This window comes from Bos grunniens, chromosome 15, assembly GCF_055505025.1.
Source record: "Bos grunniens cultivar Pamir isolate PY7600 chromosome 15, Bosgru_T2T1.0, whole genome shotgun sequence".
Classification (NCBI taxonomy): Eukaryota; Metazoa; Chordata; class Mammalia; order Artiodactyla; family Bovidae; genus Bos; species Bos grunniens.
The window spans coordinates 24,739,315-24,754,414 of record NC_141179.1 but is presented as its reverse complement, the minus strand read 5'-3'; the positions used below and the strand labels follow the sequence as shown (position 1 = coordinate 24,754,414).

The following is a 15,100-nucleotide window of genomic DNA, read 5'->3' as shown; positions in this document are numbered from 1 at the left end:
ACTAGATATAAAGCTACAAGATTTTAAAAAATGTATTTAAAGGATCAAGTATTTATGTATTTTGGTTGTACTGGGTCGTCCTTGCTACTCCTGGGCAGTGTTTTTGGTGCACTTGCTACTCGTTGCAGTGATTTTGGTGCACAGGCTTCTCGTTGTGGGGTGGCTTCTCCTGTTGTGGGGCACAGGCTCTGGCTGCAAGGCTTCAGTAGTTGAGGCACATGGGCTTAGTTATTCCACGGCACGTGGGATCTTCCCTGTCCAGGGATTGAACCCATATCTCCTGCATTGGCAGATCGGATTCTCATCCACTGTACCACCAGAGAAGTCTGCTTAAAGTTTTATCTTCAATAGCTAAGAGTTTGATACCCAGTAACTCCTTTAATTCCAGCATCAGCTCTATGCTGCTGCTGCTGCTGCTAAGTCGCATCAGTCGTGTCCGACTCTGTACAACCCCATAGATGGCAGCCCACCAGGCTTCCCCGTCCCTGGGATTAAGGCAGGTACTAAGATCATAACTTCCCAGGAGAGGCTGGGTAAGGGAAGGAGCAGAACTGGGGTTGGATGAAGGCTGACTGTAACCCCATCTTCTTAGCTGTCCCATCTGAGGGCTCTTTGAGAGGCGTTGGAGGAGGAGGAGCCACACTAGCGTTTCCCTTCCCTGGGACCTCTTCTGCCTCCTTGGCTAAACAGATGTGGCTGCCAGGTGTGTTTAGCCCATCCTTGTGCTTTGAAGCAACATGGCACTGAAGTCTCCCCTAGCAGCTGGTTCCCAGGGCAGTGAGGCAGAGAGGGCCCATTTCCCTGGCATTGGGGTGACAAGTGCAGCCTGGAGAAGAGAGGTGGCAGATTCCCCGTCATCATCCCAACTGCAGCATGGAGACAGCCCCAGACTGCTGGGAAAGCCAACCCACACAGAGGTGAGATCTCATCCACAGGGCTCAGAAACATTTCAGCAAATGCTGATGTCATTCTCCTGAATACAGCCCTGTCAGCAGGAAGGGGGTGGGGGGTGTATTATGCCAGCATGCATGGGGCACACTTTTTGGCACAAGGGGCCTGGTTGCTAAGCAATAGGAGCTGGCTTCCCTCCTCCTTGTAACCTTTTTCTCTGTTTCTAAGCTTCCAGTTAGCAGATGGGAGGGGCTGGGGCTGCCCAGCCCAGCCTAGCCCTCGGCCCCCTTTCCTGCAACAAGGGGTCTATTCATGGTTTCTGAGCAGAGTTCATTGTCTCTCTTGTGTGTGTGTGTAGGGAGATGAAGGGAGGAGCCATGTGTGAAGCAGGGAGACCTCAGCCTCCAACCAAGCTGGCCAGGCTATTTAATCAATGCTGATCCAAGAACAGAGCCAGGACATTGCCTAGCAGACCCCCAGACTTCCATCGGTGCCACTGACCCACATGGTAAGGCCAAGCCCTGTTCTGGCCTCTCTCTCTTTCAACCCCACCCTTGACCCCACCCTTGGGCTTCTTTGTTGTTGTTCAGTGGCCAAGTCGAGTCTAACTTCTTGCAGCCCCATGGACTGCAGCACGCCAGGCCTCCCTGTCCCTCACCATCTCCCAGAGTTTGCCCAGTTTCATGTCCGTCGAATCAGTGATGCCATCCAACCATCTCATCCGCTGCCACCCTCCTTTCCTTTTGCCTCTGGCAGCTCTGGTGCACAGGCTGGATCCTAGAGGGGGCCCGTGTGGCCAGCCTTCTGGTTTCATTTTCCCTGGGGGCTGACATCTAGTTCCCTCTCTCATCCCCCACATGGCTAAGCCAGGCGCTTTGCCCATAGGTGACTCTTAGTAAATCATTATTACTCAAAAGGAGGGCCTGTGTCATTAAAGACCGTTTTTGCAGGCTACCACAGGAGCCTGGACAGGTGAGTGCTGAGTTGGGGCAGCGTCCCAGGTGAGGCCAGTTTGTGCAGAGGCTGAATGTCAAGCCAGGCTCCCTTGATCTGAGACAGGAAAAAAGGCTGAGCGTGCCCTGGAATTCTGTCCAGACCAAGACTGTTGACATGGGTGGAGTATAATTTCATTGAAGAAAGGATCCATAGCTTTTACATATTTCTAATTAATACATGGGGCTTCCCTGGTGGCTCTGACGGTAAAGAATCTGCCTGCAATGCAGGAGACCTGGATTCGATCCCTGGGTCAGGAAGATCCCCTGGAGAAGGAAATGGCAACCCACTCCAGTATTCTTGCCTGGAGAATTCCACGGACAGAGGAGCCTGGGGGGCTACAGTCCATGGTGTCACAAGAGTCAGACATCACTGAACAACTAACACACTATTAATATATTATTCTACTTAATATTTGTGTTTTACTTTATAAAACCCTTTCAGCCACATAATCTGTTTAGTTTCTTCCTTCCTCCTTCCCTTCCTCTTTCTTTCTCTGCCTTCCTTTCTTCTTTCCTTCCTTCTATTCAATGTGGATTAACTGAATTCCCACTTTGTGCTAGGACTTGAGCCAGACCCTGGGATCCTAGACCCAGAGAGAAAGGGGAGAGAGAAAGACAAGTAAAGGAGCATAATATAGGGTCACAATAGGTGCCCTGCAGGTTGAAGAAAGCTTCCGGAAAAGATGGTACTTAAGCTGAGTCTTGAAGGGTCCTAGGGGTCAGTGTGTGGAAGGGGAGAGCAGTCGCCATGCCTTTGTGGAGTGAGAGTGTGTGAAGGCATGAGGATGGGCATGTGTGTTAACATGACCCCGAGTCCTGCTGTGGAGGAGTAAGCGCTGGCAGGTGAGGATGGAGAGCTGAGGAGGGTGAGATCACAGAAAATGCTGCGAGTCGTGCCAGGGTGCTTCTCCTGAAGGCTACAGAGACCTACTGGGTGCTGTGAAGACGAGGTTAGCTTGCTCATGTTTGCATTTAGAAAGATCACTCTGGCTTGGAGAAGGAATGGAGACAAGGCTAGAGAGGGGAGGCTACTCAACAGGAAGCAGGATTTATCGCTCTTATTTCACAAATGAGAAAATGAAAATTTGGAGGGCTGATGAGTCACCACGTTCACACAGTAGGCTGTAGACCTGGCTTTGAACTAGGAACTTCAGACCAATGTCTGACCTACCCTCCTCTAAGCTTTCTTACTCCCATTCCTTTGCCTCCTCAGTACCCTTTTCCTGGAACACCCGATGCCCATATATGTCATTTCAAACCCTATTCATCTATGAGGGCCTGTCTCAAAGGCTGCCTCTTCCAGGGAGCCTTTCTTGATCTTCCCAATAAGAAGAAAGCTGTCCTTTTAAATCCCAGTGGTAGCTGAACGGAACTTCCCTTTTGTCACTGAACACAACTTACCTTCAAGGACTCACACACAGATTCTCTGGGTTGGTGGTGGTGGAGGTCCACATTCATTTATCTTGAAGTCCTTACAGCACCCCCATCATGGCCTGTCCACTTGGGCTAAATACTATCTACTGGGTGAGTGACTGCATGGTTCACTGGGGAGGGGCTCTTCTTCCTCTGAGATGGGAGGGAATGATGAAGGTGAGATCTTAGGGTCTGATGAGGGATGTTGAGGGGTTCAGTGGATGCCCTCCATGCTGGTGAGGGGGCGGTGAAAAGTGTGGGCTTCGGAGTCAGCCCAGTCGAAGCTCGGGTGTCTGCTGTGCCACTTACTGGGTGGGTGAGAGTAAGGTGGGTAGGGCAAGGGGTTCCAGGAGAGCTGGGAGGCCCGAGGGGCCTCTATGGGGACGCACACCGAGTCCCCAGGGTGGAAAAAGACTTGCAAGTGGCAGCGAGGGAGTGGTTGGAGTTAGACAGTGGGGACTTGTGCTGGGCTGAGATTTTCTTCTTGGTGAGTGACTGACAGCTGTTCCCACAGAGCCCGATGCTGGATGGCCAAGCTCCCACAGAGGCTCAGGATGCAGAGGAGGGGCCGGGATCCGCAGAGCCAGGAGACCTGCTACGGAGGCCTGAGACCCAGCAGCAACCCAGTAGGCCAGACTGGGCCACGGGGGAATGACAGGGTGGGGCAGTGAAGGAACGATCTTCCCACACCCCCCAGCTTCCTTCTCCCCAGATCTTCCTCGGTCAGCCTTAAGTGTCTGATGGCCAGAGGCTTTCTCACTATCCGTCCTGGACCTGCTTTCTCTCTGTTTCCCATATGGGGGCTTGAGTGGGCTCTGAGGCTCCAGTGATCGGAGCTCTGCCCCTCACCCATCCCGTGATAATGGGTCAGGGGCAGGTGGGCAGGTGCAGTGGGGCAAACTCCTGCCACCGCTTGGTGGCTGTCTCGACCTCGGGGTGCAGTGGGCTGGTGGGCAGGGGCAGGGCCCTCAGACACTCCTCTGCCCTCCCCACAGTGTCTGGGGCAGGGCGCTGGTGTGCCGGGCGGCGCTGCTGGGCGGTACTGGGAGCCCTGGGGCTGCTGGCTGGTGTAGGCGTTGGCTCCTGGCTTCTAGGTCAGTGCTGGGACCTTCAGTGGCTGGGGGAGGGACAAAGAATGGACTCTGGGGGTGCTGGGAGAGAGGAGCAGGAAGTGAGCGGGTGTCTAGGGCAGGTGGGATGACTGCCTTTTCCATCTACTCTGACAGCAAATGGAGACGGGATGCAGGTCAAGCTGGAGGGCCTCGGGCTCTATGTAGAGGAACGTTTTTGTCCTGTAGTGAGAAATGTGCTTGAGCAGGTGATCCAGGGAGGCCCTGGTCAAGCTGCACCTGGACATCTTTCCCAGTGCGAGAGAGAGAGACAGACAAACAGACAGACAAGACAGAGAGCGCGATGCCTCTCTGCGTATTGGGAGGGACCTGCCTAAAGCAGGGTGGTAACGAGGAGTCCCTGGAGGCTGCCTTGCCACCCTCTGCAGCAGATGTCTTGTTCTGCACCTGGGCTCCCTCCTGGGGGAATCCCTTCCTTTCCCAGCCTCTTCTCTGTGACCCTCTCCTTGTCTTTGTCTTCTGAAGTGCTGTATCTGTGGCCAGCTGCCTCTCAGCCCACTCCTGAAACCCTGCAGGATGAGATGACTTTGAACTGCTCCGAGGCCAGCAGTGAGGAAGCCCTGCTCCCCTCGATTCCCAGAACAGGTGAGCCACATCCCCAAGGTGGGGAGACTGCCCTCCCCAACCCCAGGCCCAGGGCCCCTGCACAGCGCTGGGATCCTTCCAGTTTACTGTCATCCACCTGTATCTCCTGTGCTGTGAAGGTGAGGCCCTCGTGCAGCCTCCAGGAGCTGATCTCTGATTCAGGGCTTTCAGCACTCCCCGGGGACTGTTTTGATCCCTAGCGGAGGCACAGCTAAAAACCCAGGCTGCCAGGAGAGGTGGCGACTTGCCATTTGGACAGGGGGAGCCTGCCATTCGGGGCAAGAGGAGCCAGGTGTGTGTTGGGGGCCAGTGCGTGGTGGACACGGGTCTTGACCCAGCGGCAAAGTGTAGAGGCTGGAAACATCACACCACACTATCTCCCCATCCTCCCCCCTGAATTTTCTCACCTCCCCTACAGGTAAGGGTGGAGGGTCAGAAGATACGGTGCTGCAAAGCCTGGGGCTAGAATCAGTTACAGAAATTATTTAGGATCGGCTTGCCTGCCTTTGCTAGCTGTGTGTGCCTCTGAATACATTACTTCTTTGAGCTTCCATGTCCTTCTCCATGAAATGGAGATAAAAATATTTACCGCGTGAAGCTGTAAGCATAATAAGAGCATAAAGTAAAGGAGCTTACCATAGAGCCCGGAAAAAGCAGATGCTCAATAAGTGGGCACCATCACCAGTACTGTCACAAGATTTGAAATTGGATGCTGCTGCTGCTACTGCTACTAAGTCGCTTCAGTTGTGTCTGACTCTGTGTGACCACAGAGACGGCAGCCCACCAGGCTCCCCCGTCCCTGGGATTCTCCAGGCAAGAACACTGGAGTGGGTTGCCATTTCCTTCTCCAAAGCATGAAAGTAAAAAGTGAAAGTGAAGTCGCTCAGTCGTGTCCTACTCTTAGCGACCCCATGGACTGCAGCCTACCAGGCTCCTCCGTCCATGGGATTTTCCAGGCCAGAATAGTGGAGTGGGTTGCCATTGCCTTCTCCAGAAATCGGATGACCTGGCTCCATCACTTGCAGATCCTGTGACCTAGGGCAGGTCGCTTGATCTTCGTGCCTTACTTCCTGCTGCAGAATGGGGAGGATGGGCATTCTCATGCCATTGCGCGGCTGTGACCCTTGGTGATGGAGCACGTGTAAAAGCGCTTGGTTAAACACAAACCTGAAGGGGCAGCACAGAGAGAGGGGTTCTTTTGTTCTCAGCACTGGCTGGCTCCTGGGGGAACAGTGAGCCCGACATTGGGTGACCCAGGCGATCATGAAGGCCTTTTCAGGCCCCACGGTTGAGGGGTCCAGCTCCTCCATCCCGCTGCAGATGGGAAGTGGCTTTCATGCCGTGGTCTCAGTATCTTTCAGAATAAACACTTCTGAGGACTTCTTGCTGGAAGTACAGCTGAGGGCCCGGCAAGACTGGCTGCTGGTATGCCACGAGGGCTGGAGCTCTGCCCTGGGGGCGCGTGTCTGCAGGAGCCTCGGACATCTTAGGTAACTGGGGCTGGACCTGGGGCCTGGGGAAGGTGGAGGGTGGGTGGGTCGGGGAGGGGCTTTGAAGACCCTGCCTGCTACCCTCAGAGTACTCAGGAAATGACAAGAGGTCATTTTGTCGTCTCTGGGCATGATGGCAGCCTGTTTCTCTCCTTTGGGCATCCTTGCTTTTCAACAAAATATAAATCCCAGCAGAAGTCATTCATTGTCAAAGTCTTGCTCAGTCATTACCCTGGTGCAGTATTTCCTGTACATTCTGTTATACTAACCCCTCTTCTCTCATATTGCCATTTAAAGCCAATGTCTTCCCATTTTATTCCCCTTTCTTATCAAGACTCACTCACCACAAGGCGGTGAACCTGTCTGATGTCAGGCTCAACAGTTCCCGGGAGTTTGCTCAGCTCTCTCCTAGACTGGAAGGCTTCCCGGAGGAGGTGTGGCAGCCTAGGTAGGGCTTCTCTGGACGGGGTAGACTTGGGGGTGGGACTGAGTGGTGCCCCTCGCTTCCGTGAACAACCCAACAAAAACCTTCCTATCATGGGAACCTAGTGGTGAGGACACTGGAGGCGTAAGATAGGACGACAGAGAGGAATTTTTCATTTCATACGAGTTCTGCCTATATACATAATTTATTTGCCCATCACAAAAATGGCAGGATTGGGTGTTATTGTCAGAGGATTTGAAATGGTACTCTTATTCCCATTTCACAGATGGGGAAACTGAGATTCAGTGAGATAAAGGGCCTTATGTAAGGTCGCAGAACTGATAATCGGCCAAACCATGTCTTGAAACCAGGCTCTTGCCCCCAAACTAGTCCCCCTTACCCCTGCCACACTTTATTTGGATGATTCTGGTATCTCAGGAGAGAGATAGTGGACTGCTTGGAACCCAGAGACTCTCCAGAGAAGAGAGGGTTCTGGAACGGACCTTCCCCCGATCCTGGGGGTGGGCGTCCTCAAGCTTTCCAGCAGTCCTCTCAACCCTGCTCTGAAGCCTTCTCACCTCTGCAGCCACTGTTTCTGTCCCCTCTGAACCTCGGCCCCTCTGACCCAGCTCCTGCCCCCTCATGCTCCATCAGGGGCATGCAATGCTCCTGCCTTAGATATCTGAACAGGCAAAGGTAACAGTAGTGGACAGACTGGGCCAGGAGAGCCAGAGGGCTGTGGGTTTGGGAAACCAGTAGAAACCGAGGATCCAGGCGTTGGATGCTGGGGGCAAGAGGTGAGCAGAGGAGAGAGCTTTGGTCCAAAAGGAGTGGAGGTTTATGCTAAGAAAGAGGAGGGGAGAGGAGGGGGGCTGTGAGTACACAGCGCTGGGCAGAGGGCTTGGATTAAGTGGAGTCGGCTTGGGTTGGAACAGGAGGTGAAGGACCATGTCCGTTCACTCACTCGCCTATTCACTCTGAGCGTACCGGGCGCTTCAGTGGGAACTACTGAATTTTTACATCCATCAGTGCTCCATTTGTAATTCTGGGCTCTGCCCACATCGACGCCCTGAATGGCCAGGCAGAGCCTGCTTACTGCCCCAGAGACCTGCTACAAGGAGGGGTCTGAAGGCTTGGGTGGGGGTGGGAAGCAGACATCTGTGGCCACAGAGTGGCCCTGTCTGCTGTCCCCCAACAATGCCCCCTCCTCCAGGCCCCGAGGGGTGTTGGGCTGGGCTGGGCCCCTGTCCAGCTCCCTGCTGGCGCTGCCTCTGTTTTGCAGGGACCGCTGTGCTTCTGGTCAGATCGTCTCCCTCAAGTGTTCTGGTGAGTCCCCTTACGGGTCTGGGAAGGAGGCGGTGGGAGAAGGAGGTCTCCCTCATGCCCCTGGGTGGAAGAGCCCCAGTGGGAGGCTTGCCTGGGTCTAGGGGGATGTCTTGCCCACCCACCCACCGGGCCCTTCCTGCAGACACAGTTTTGCCAGAACAGAGCCCCATGGACACCTCTGTTCTGCTCCCCACCAGCTGCTGACCTGGGCAGGCAACCTCCTTGCTTCACTCCCCGCCCTGGCCTCTGACACCCCCTCCCCTTCTTCCAGAGCACCCCAAAGGGGGACCAGCAGCTTCTAGAATCTAAGGAGGGCAAGGAACTAGGGGCCAAGTGGGAGACAGTGTGTAGAGTTCCTTTCTCCCATCTTCCCAGTCATCTAGCCATCTTCACGTGTCATCTTCCCACACGACAGGCCCCCATTTGACCTCTCCTGTGGCCCAGGCGTTTTCTTAGGTCCTGTGGCTCCATGGACGATGCAGTCACAGTCCCTCCCTTAGTGAGATGGCCTTTCCGCTCCATGCTTAGGACCAGGAATGATAAACGGGAGCTGTCCACACTCCCCGGCAGACAGCACCGTGCTGACAGCCACCTCTGTGTCCATCTCACGGGTGCTTCTCTGTTTGCAGAGTGTGGGGCCAGGCCCCTGGCTTCCCGGATCGTGGGCGGGCAGGCAGCAGCTCCTGGGCGCTGGCCCTGGCAGGCCAGTGTGACCCTGGGCTCCCGGCACACATGTGGGGCCTCTGTTCTGGGCCCGCGCTGGGTGGTGACCGCGGCGCACTGCACGCACAGGCAAGTCTGGGGCCCCCCAAAACGGGAGGGGGGCGCCTCTGGGGCCTTTTCTGAAAGTCAGCCATTGGTACGTTCTGTATAAGATGTCCAACTGTCTGCCTGCCACGTCCGGTGCGAGTGGGCCCCAGAGTGTTTGTGAAATTCTCCCTGTTCAAGACCTGCCGGAATGGCAATAATAATACAAACATTGGTTCTTCGGCTTCATTTGGTTTTTAAGATTTTAAAATGCTTTCCCACTCATAGCCCTCTGTACTAATGTTTATCAGCACCGTAGTTAAATCCATTTCCATGTGATTCTTTATGTCCTTCCTCCCCTTGAGATTGGAAGCTCCGTGGGGGCAGGCAAGAGTCTTGTTTATCACTGAATCCCTTTGTGGATTTCCCTTGCCTTGTTCCCATGGCCTAGAACAGTCCTGAAATACAGCAGGTACTTAATACTGGTTGGAAGGAAGGAAGGGTTCTCTGCCCATCTTCTTTGACAGAAGGCAGGGCAGGTCGTGTAACCCTCATGTTATAGCGAGGAAGCCAAGGCCAGGAGAGGGGAAGTGGCTCCCTTGTGATCACACCTAGGAAGTGGGGAGACCACACCTAGGAAGTGGGGAGACGGTGCTGAGTGCAGCCTTGCTGAGTCAGCTTAGAGCTCTCATACCACATGAGGCTCTTCCTTATCTGTTGCAAAACCTGGAGGGGGTTATACTGGAGGGAGGCAGTAGTGGCCGATGACCATAGCGTCTCATTTCTCAATCCATCAGGGCCTGAGCATTTATTAAGCACCTACTGCATGCCCAGTGTCTTACCAAATGCTGGGGTAGATTCAAAAAGGCCTGGGTCCTGGGAACTTGCAGCCCGGTGATGGGCTAATAGCCTTTCTGGTGGCTTCTTCTACCTGCCACCTCACCTATGTCAGCGTCTCCTGCCCCTCCTTCCCCCGGGCTCAGCGCGGCCTCCGTGTGCAGTTTCAGGCTGTCCCGCCTGTCCAGCTGGCGGGTCCATGCGGGGCTGGTCAGCCACAGCACGGTCAGGCCACACCAGGGGGCTGTGGTGCAGCAGATCATCACCCACCCTCTGTACAGCGCCCAGAACCATGACTATGACGTGGCCCTCCTGCAGCTCCGCACCCCACTGCACTTCTCAGGTGAGGCTGCGGTGAGGGGGTGGAGGGTGGGAGCCACGAGGGTTCCTAGAAGCCCCCCATGCTGTGAATCTTACAATGGTCTCTTCACTTGGGGACCGTCATGGACTCTGGGGACCTTGGATTGCACCAACTCTTCCACATGCTCTTTTGGGGACAAAGAGTCTGGCCCTTTTCATAGCGGGGTGGCAGGTGGGATTTGCCTCGAGGTCCCCAGAAGAGCTTCCCAGTGACTCCATCTCCAGCAGGCTGCTCCACCCAGTTCCCAGGCTGGTGCCAGGTCCCAGCCGGGTTAGGAGGGATAATAGTTAACTATATAGTTACTGGGCTTCTTATGTGGCCCTAGTAGTAAAGAACCCGCCTGCCAATGCAGGAGATGTAAGAGACACAGGTTTGATTCCTGGGTAGGGAATATCCCCTGGAGGAGGGAATGGCTACCCACTCCAGTATTCTTGCCCAGAGAATCCCATGGACAGAGGAGCCTGGTAGGCTACAGTCCATAGGGTTGCAAAGAGTCAGACACGACTGAAGCGACTTAGCACACAGCACGTGTAGTTAATAGGATAACAGTTAATAAGCAGCACCATGTTATGGTTAATAAGACTTACTTTACCAAATACCCTTTCACTCAACCCCCCATCCTTGTAACAACCCTTTGACCTCCCCATCCTCATAACAAGCCTGTCAGGGAGCTGAGGCAGGTGTGTACAGATGAGGGAAGTGACTCTCTTCCAGTTGAGGAGGCAAACAGTTCCTGGGCAGGGCGTATCCTCCACAGTGTCTGCCCTCGAAAGCCAGCTCTCTCTTCCGCATGCATGTGCCAAGCATGCACACACACCTGTGCTTGCCCTCACACACTCGTGCAAGGCTCACATGAGTACACGGGCACACCTACTCCTGTGCACGCTTACTCTCACACCACACACACACACACTCATACACACTCAGCACTCCTCCCTTCCATTGGTTCCTGTTGGGGTATCCCCAGCAACATATGTTGCTGTATACTGTTTACAGAGTCTACCATATACGAGTGCTCTCTGCACTGCTGTTCAACAGCTAATGCTTCTAAATTGACTTAAATATACTCAAAGGGAAATTTGAGGCTTCCACCAGACTGGAGACCTTATGACTTAGAGGGAATATAACAACCACAAAAATGTACAGACTGGAAGCAAAACAGTGCTCAAGTCCCAGCTTGGCACTGTGCTCTGCAGAACTACTGACTCAGGCTGCTCTCTGTGTGCTTAGAAGGGGAGGATGGAAGTCCAGAGAGGCACAGAGCAGCCCAGACAGTCTCTCTCCTCATTGCAGAGAGGCTGAAAGAGAAACGAAGAGGAAATACTTTCTCCCAGTGAAGTGGTGTTTATCTAAGGGCAGGCCTATACACTCTGTAAAATCAGGTTCGCGCTCACCCATAGAACGGGTCCCATGGTTTTGGAACCATGTCCCAAGAGGATCTAGACACCCTGGGGAAAATCCAAACAGGGTCCTCATTAGGAGAGGCTAGGTACAAGCGTCCAGCATGAGTTTCCCTCATCGGTCCCAGGTGGGGTATCACGTGTACCCCGCCCAGCCTAGGATGCCAGGTACACAGCAGTTTCCACAGGGTCCTCTGCGTGAATGGTGACCCCCAGGTGGTACAGAGCCTGGCCCGCACAACCACGCGGGAAGCTGGAACTAGGACTGTTTGAAGAAAGGGGCAAGGAGGACTGGCTGGCCTTGGTCCTTGCGCCCAGGCTCGGGGGCAAAGAAGGGGAGCCTGAGTGGGGCCCAGGACCACTGCCTCTCTGCAGACACCGTGGGCGCCGTGTGCCTGCCGGCTGAAGAGCGGGATTTTCCGAGGGGCTCGGAGTGCTGGGTGTCTGGCTGGGGCCACACTGACCCCAGCCACAGTGAGTCAGCTCCCAGGGCCCTGGGTGCACAGGATGGGGGAGTCGGGGGTGGGAGGGGAGGAATCTGTCCCCAGAAGTGAGGCACCGCGGCCTCCTCCTCCCTGGCCACAGGGCAGCACAAGCCCCCTTCTCCTCTGGCATCACCCTCGGTTAGATGGGGGCCCCAGGGTCCTTCTGGGAGAACAAACTGGTATTTTCCCTGAAACCCAGGCCCTTTCTTCTCCCTCCCCGCTTCCCAGGAGTGCCAGGGCCTCAGCATCAGGGTGTATGTGTGATGCATACCCCTCCCCTCCAAGTCTGATGGACCCTCCTGGCCAGAGTCCTGGGCTTCCATGTCCCTGGGGTCGGCCCTCTAGCGCCTCTGCCTCTCCCGCCTCTGTCTGTGACCCTCCCATCTACCTCCCTGCAGCCCGCAGCTCCGACGTGCTCCAGGACTCCGTGGTCCCTCTGCTCAGCACCCAGCTCTGCAACAGCTCTTGCGTGTACAGCGGGGCCCTGACGCCCCGCATGCTGTGTGCCGGCTATCTCGACGGGAGGGCGGATGCGTGCCAGGTGCGGCCGAGGGCCTGGTGCGGGGCGGGGGCTGCGGGCTGGGCGCCTGGCTGACGTCTTCTCTGGTAGCAGAGGAAGAGCCCAGGCAAGTGGGCAGCGCAGTGAGGGTCAAGGATGGGTGAGGCGAGACAGGATTCATCCTGGAAGCAGGACGGCTTGGAGTGCAGGGTGCGCGCCCAGCCTGGGGTGGGGGCGGGGAGCACGCTGGCGCCTCTCCACCAGAAGGGACTTAACTGCCCGCTTCTCTGTGTCTGGTGGCTGGATCCCTCAGGGGGACAGCGGGGGTCCCCTGGTGTGCCTGGACGAGGGCACGTGGCGCCTGGTGGGGGTGGTCAGCTGGGGACACGGCTGCGCAGAACCCAGCCACCCCGGAGTCTACGCCAAGGTTGCCGAGTTCCTGGACTGGATTCAGGACACGGCAGCACAGGTGAGTGGGGGCAAGTGGAGAAGACCAGTTTGTGAAAGACCCAACCCTCGAAACCGTGATTCTCGCCCCTTAGGCCTGGGTCCTGCTGGGGGCGGGGGAAGGTTTCAGAGGAAGTGATGCTTGTGACAGCTGAATCCATTCTATCAGTTTAAGCATTCACTCGGGAAGAATCGACCCGAGTTTGTAGCCCAGATTCCTAAGCTTGGTAAACTTCAGTGTCCTGGTTATAACCATCCAGTCTGTCTTATATGCTGTGATACATGAAGATTACATGAAGTAAGGCCTGCCCAGCTCTAGGCTTGGAGTGAGTGACCCAAGTGTTATGATGCATTTATCTATGTTCATTACTCTTCCCTGGTCCTGCCTGCCCTCCCTGTACTAGGGAGAGAGCCCAACATCTAGCAGTCTGGTTTCAGCAACTAATTCATTTTGTGTGGTCCTGAGCCAACCTCTCCACTTCATCCTTTCAGTGGGAGAGGCAAGTGAGAGAACAAGAGCATGTGATTTGTATAAAGTCCTTTACAAATGCAGGGCGTGCGTCTTTCTGCAAAGCTGGGCTCAGGGCAGGTAGTGGATAATACATTTTGTAGAGTTTACAGGACACCTATGTATCCATCTTCTCATTCAAACCTTACAAAAACCCTAGAGAAACAGATATGCTAGTCCTGTTTGACAGAAGTGTAAATGAAGAAGCTGAGTGGTTAAGTGATGTTTAAAAAAAAATGTTTTTGGAGTATAGTTATTTACAGTAATGTGTTGGTTTCAAGTGTACAACAAAGTGAATCTGTTATACAGATATATATATTCACTCTTTTTAAGATTCTTTCGGACATATACACACAGCTATATATAAAATAAGTGATCTGTTAAAATGCTAGCTGCTTGGCTCATGGAGGGAGGAGCCACGCTGTGGATCAGCTCCTTTCTCCTTCAGCCCAGGACTCCCTTCCCCAGTCGTATTGATTGGTTTTCTCCATCTCACTACACACCAGCTTCATGTTTCCTGGGCTCTCTGGCAGGTCCACTAGATGGAGGAGAAGCAGCCCCAGATGCAGGAGGCATGAATCTCTTTTCAGTGCACAGGAGACAGTCACCACCCACCGGCCGGCCTCCAGGCCACTGTGCCTGTCTCCATGGGCCCTGATTTCCAGTCTGTCTCAGCGGAGTGCCTCAAGGACAGGAGAGAAGCTGGGACAGGGCTGGGAAGATGGGGGAGCAGAGGGCTGGGGCACGGGGAGCAGCTGGAGAGGAAGAGGCTGTCAGTGGCAGCGAGGAGCCTGCCCTTCTGCCCCATCCCCTCTGTGGTCCTGTGCACATCTTTGGGAGGACGCTCAAGCCTGCCCTGGGCCTGCCTTCTCCCAACTCTCAGGTCGGGGAAGTGGCTCCCCAGAGACCCAGACTGGGAAGCTCCTGGGCAGATGGGGTCAAGACTGGGTCAGCCCAGGTTCAGCCCATGGAGTCAGGATCCTCTCCACTCCCCGTGGATCTCACCTGCTCCCTGCTGTCACTTGGCTCTGGCTGGCTCTGCTGCGGTAAGGCAGGAGACCACTGTAAGAATACTCTGGTCGGCATTGGAATGGTGGGGAGGTTTTAAAATTACAGTTCTGTGAACTGGTCCGGAACTTCCGGTATTAAAGCAAAATATGGTCTCCGTCTCCTCGTTGCATTCCTGCCTTCTCTCTCTCACACGCCCACGGGAAGGTGGTAGTAGAATAATTTCCTCCCATGCATGTTTCTTAAACCTCTGGAGCTCGTTCTCTCTAGTGCTTATTTATGTACTTCTTTACATTTGTCAGGACTTCCCCAGTAGCTTCGAAGGTAAAGAATCTGGCCCCAATGCAGGAGACCCAGGTTCGGTCCTTGGGTTGGGAAGATCCCCTGGAGAAGAGAATGGCAATCCACTCCAGTATTCTTGCCTGGAAAATTCCATGAACAGAGGAGCCTGGAGGGCTACAGTCCATGGGGTCACAAAGAGTTGGACACGACTGAGCGACTACATTTGTTAAATCTACATGTCATGATTGGCAACAAACAGAATGCTCCAGATA

The 15,100-nt window shown here is 54.6% G+C and overlaps 1 protein-coding gene across 1 annotated transcript; it reads left to right on the top strand.

Annotated features, from left to right (window-relative positions):
• Positions 1-1,259: 1,259 nt before the first annotated feature.
• TMPRSS5 (transmembrane serine protease 5) lies at positions 1,260-14,707 on the top strand. The gene is given in 14 exon segments (XM_086338293.1): positions 1,260-1,399; positions 3,814-3,958; positions 4,295-4,393; positions 4,895-5,014; positions 6,366-6,504; positions 6,839-6,952; positions 8,211-8,254; positions 8,884-9,046; positions 10,003-10,181; positions 11,975-12,073; positions 12,483-12,625; positions 12,897-13,056; positions 13,987-14,199; positions 14,202-14,707. Coding segments are annotated over 14 exon segments (2,082 nt in total). The 5' UTR covers positions 1,260-1,396; the 3' UTR covers positions 14,663-14,707.
• Positions 14,708-15,100: the final 393 nt, after the last annotated feature.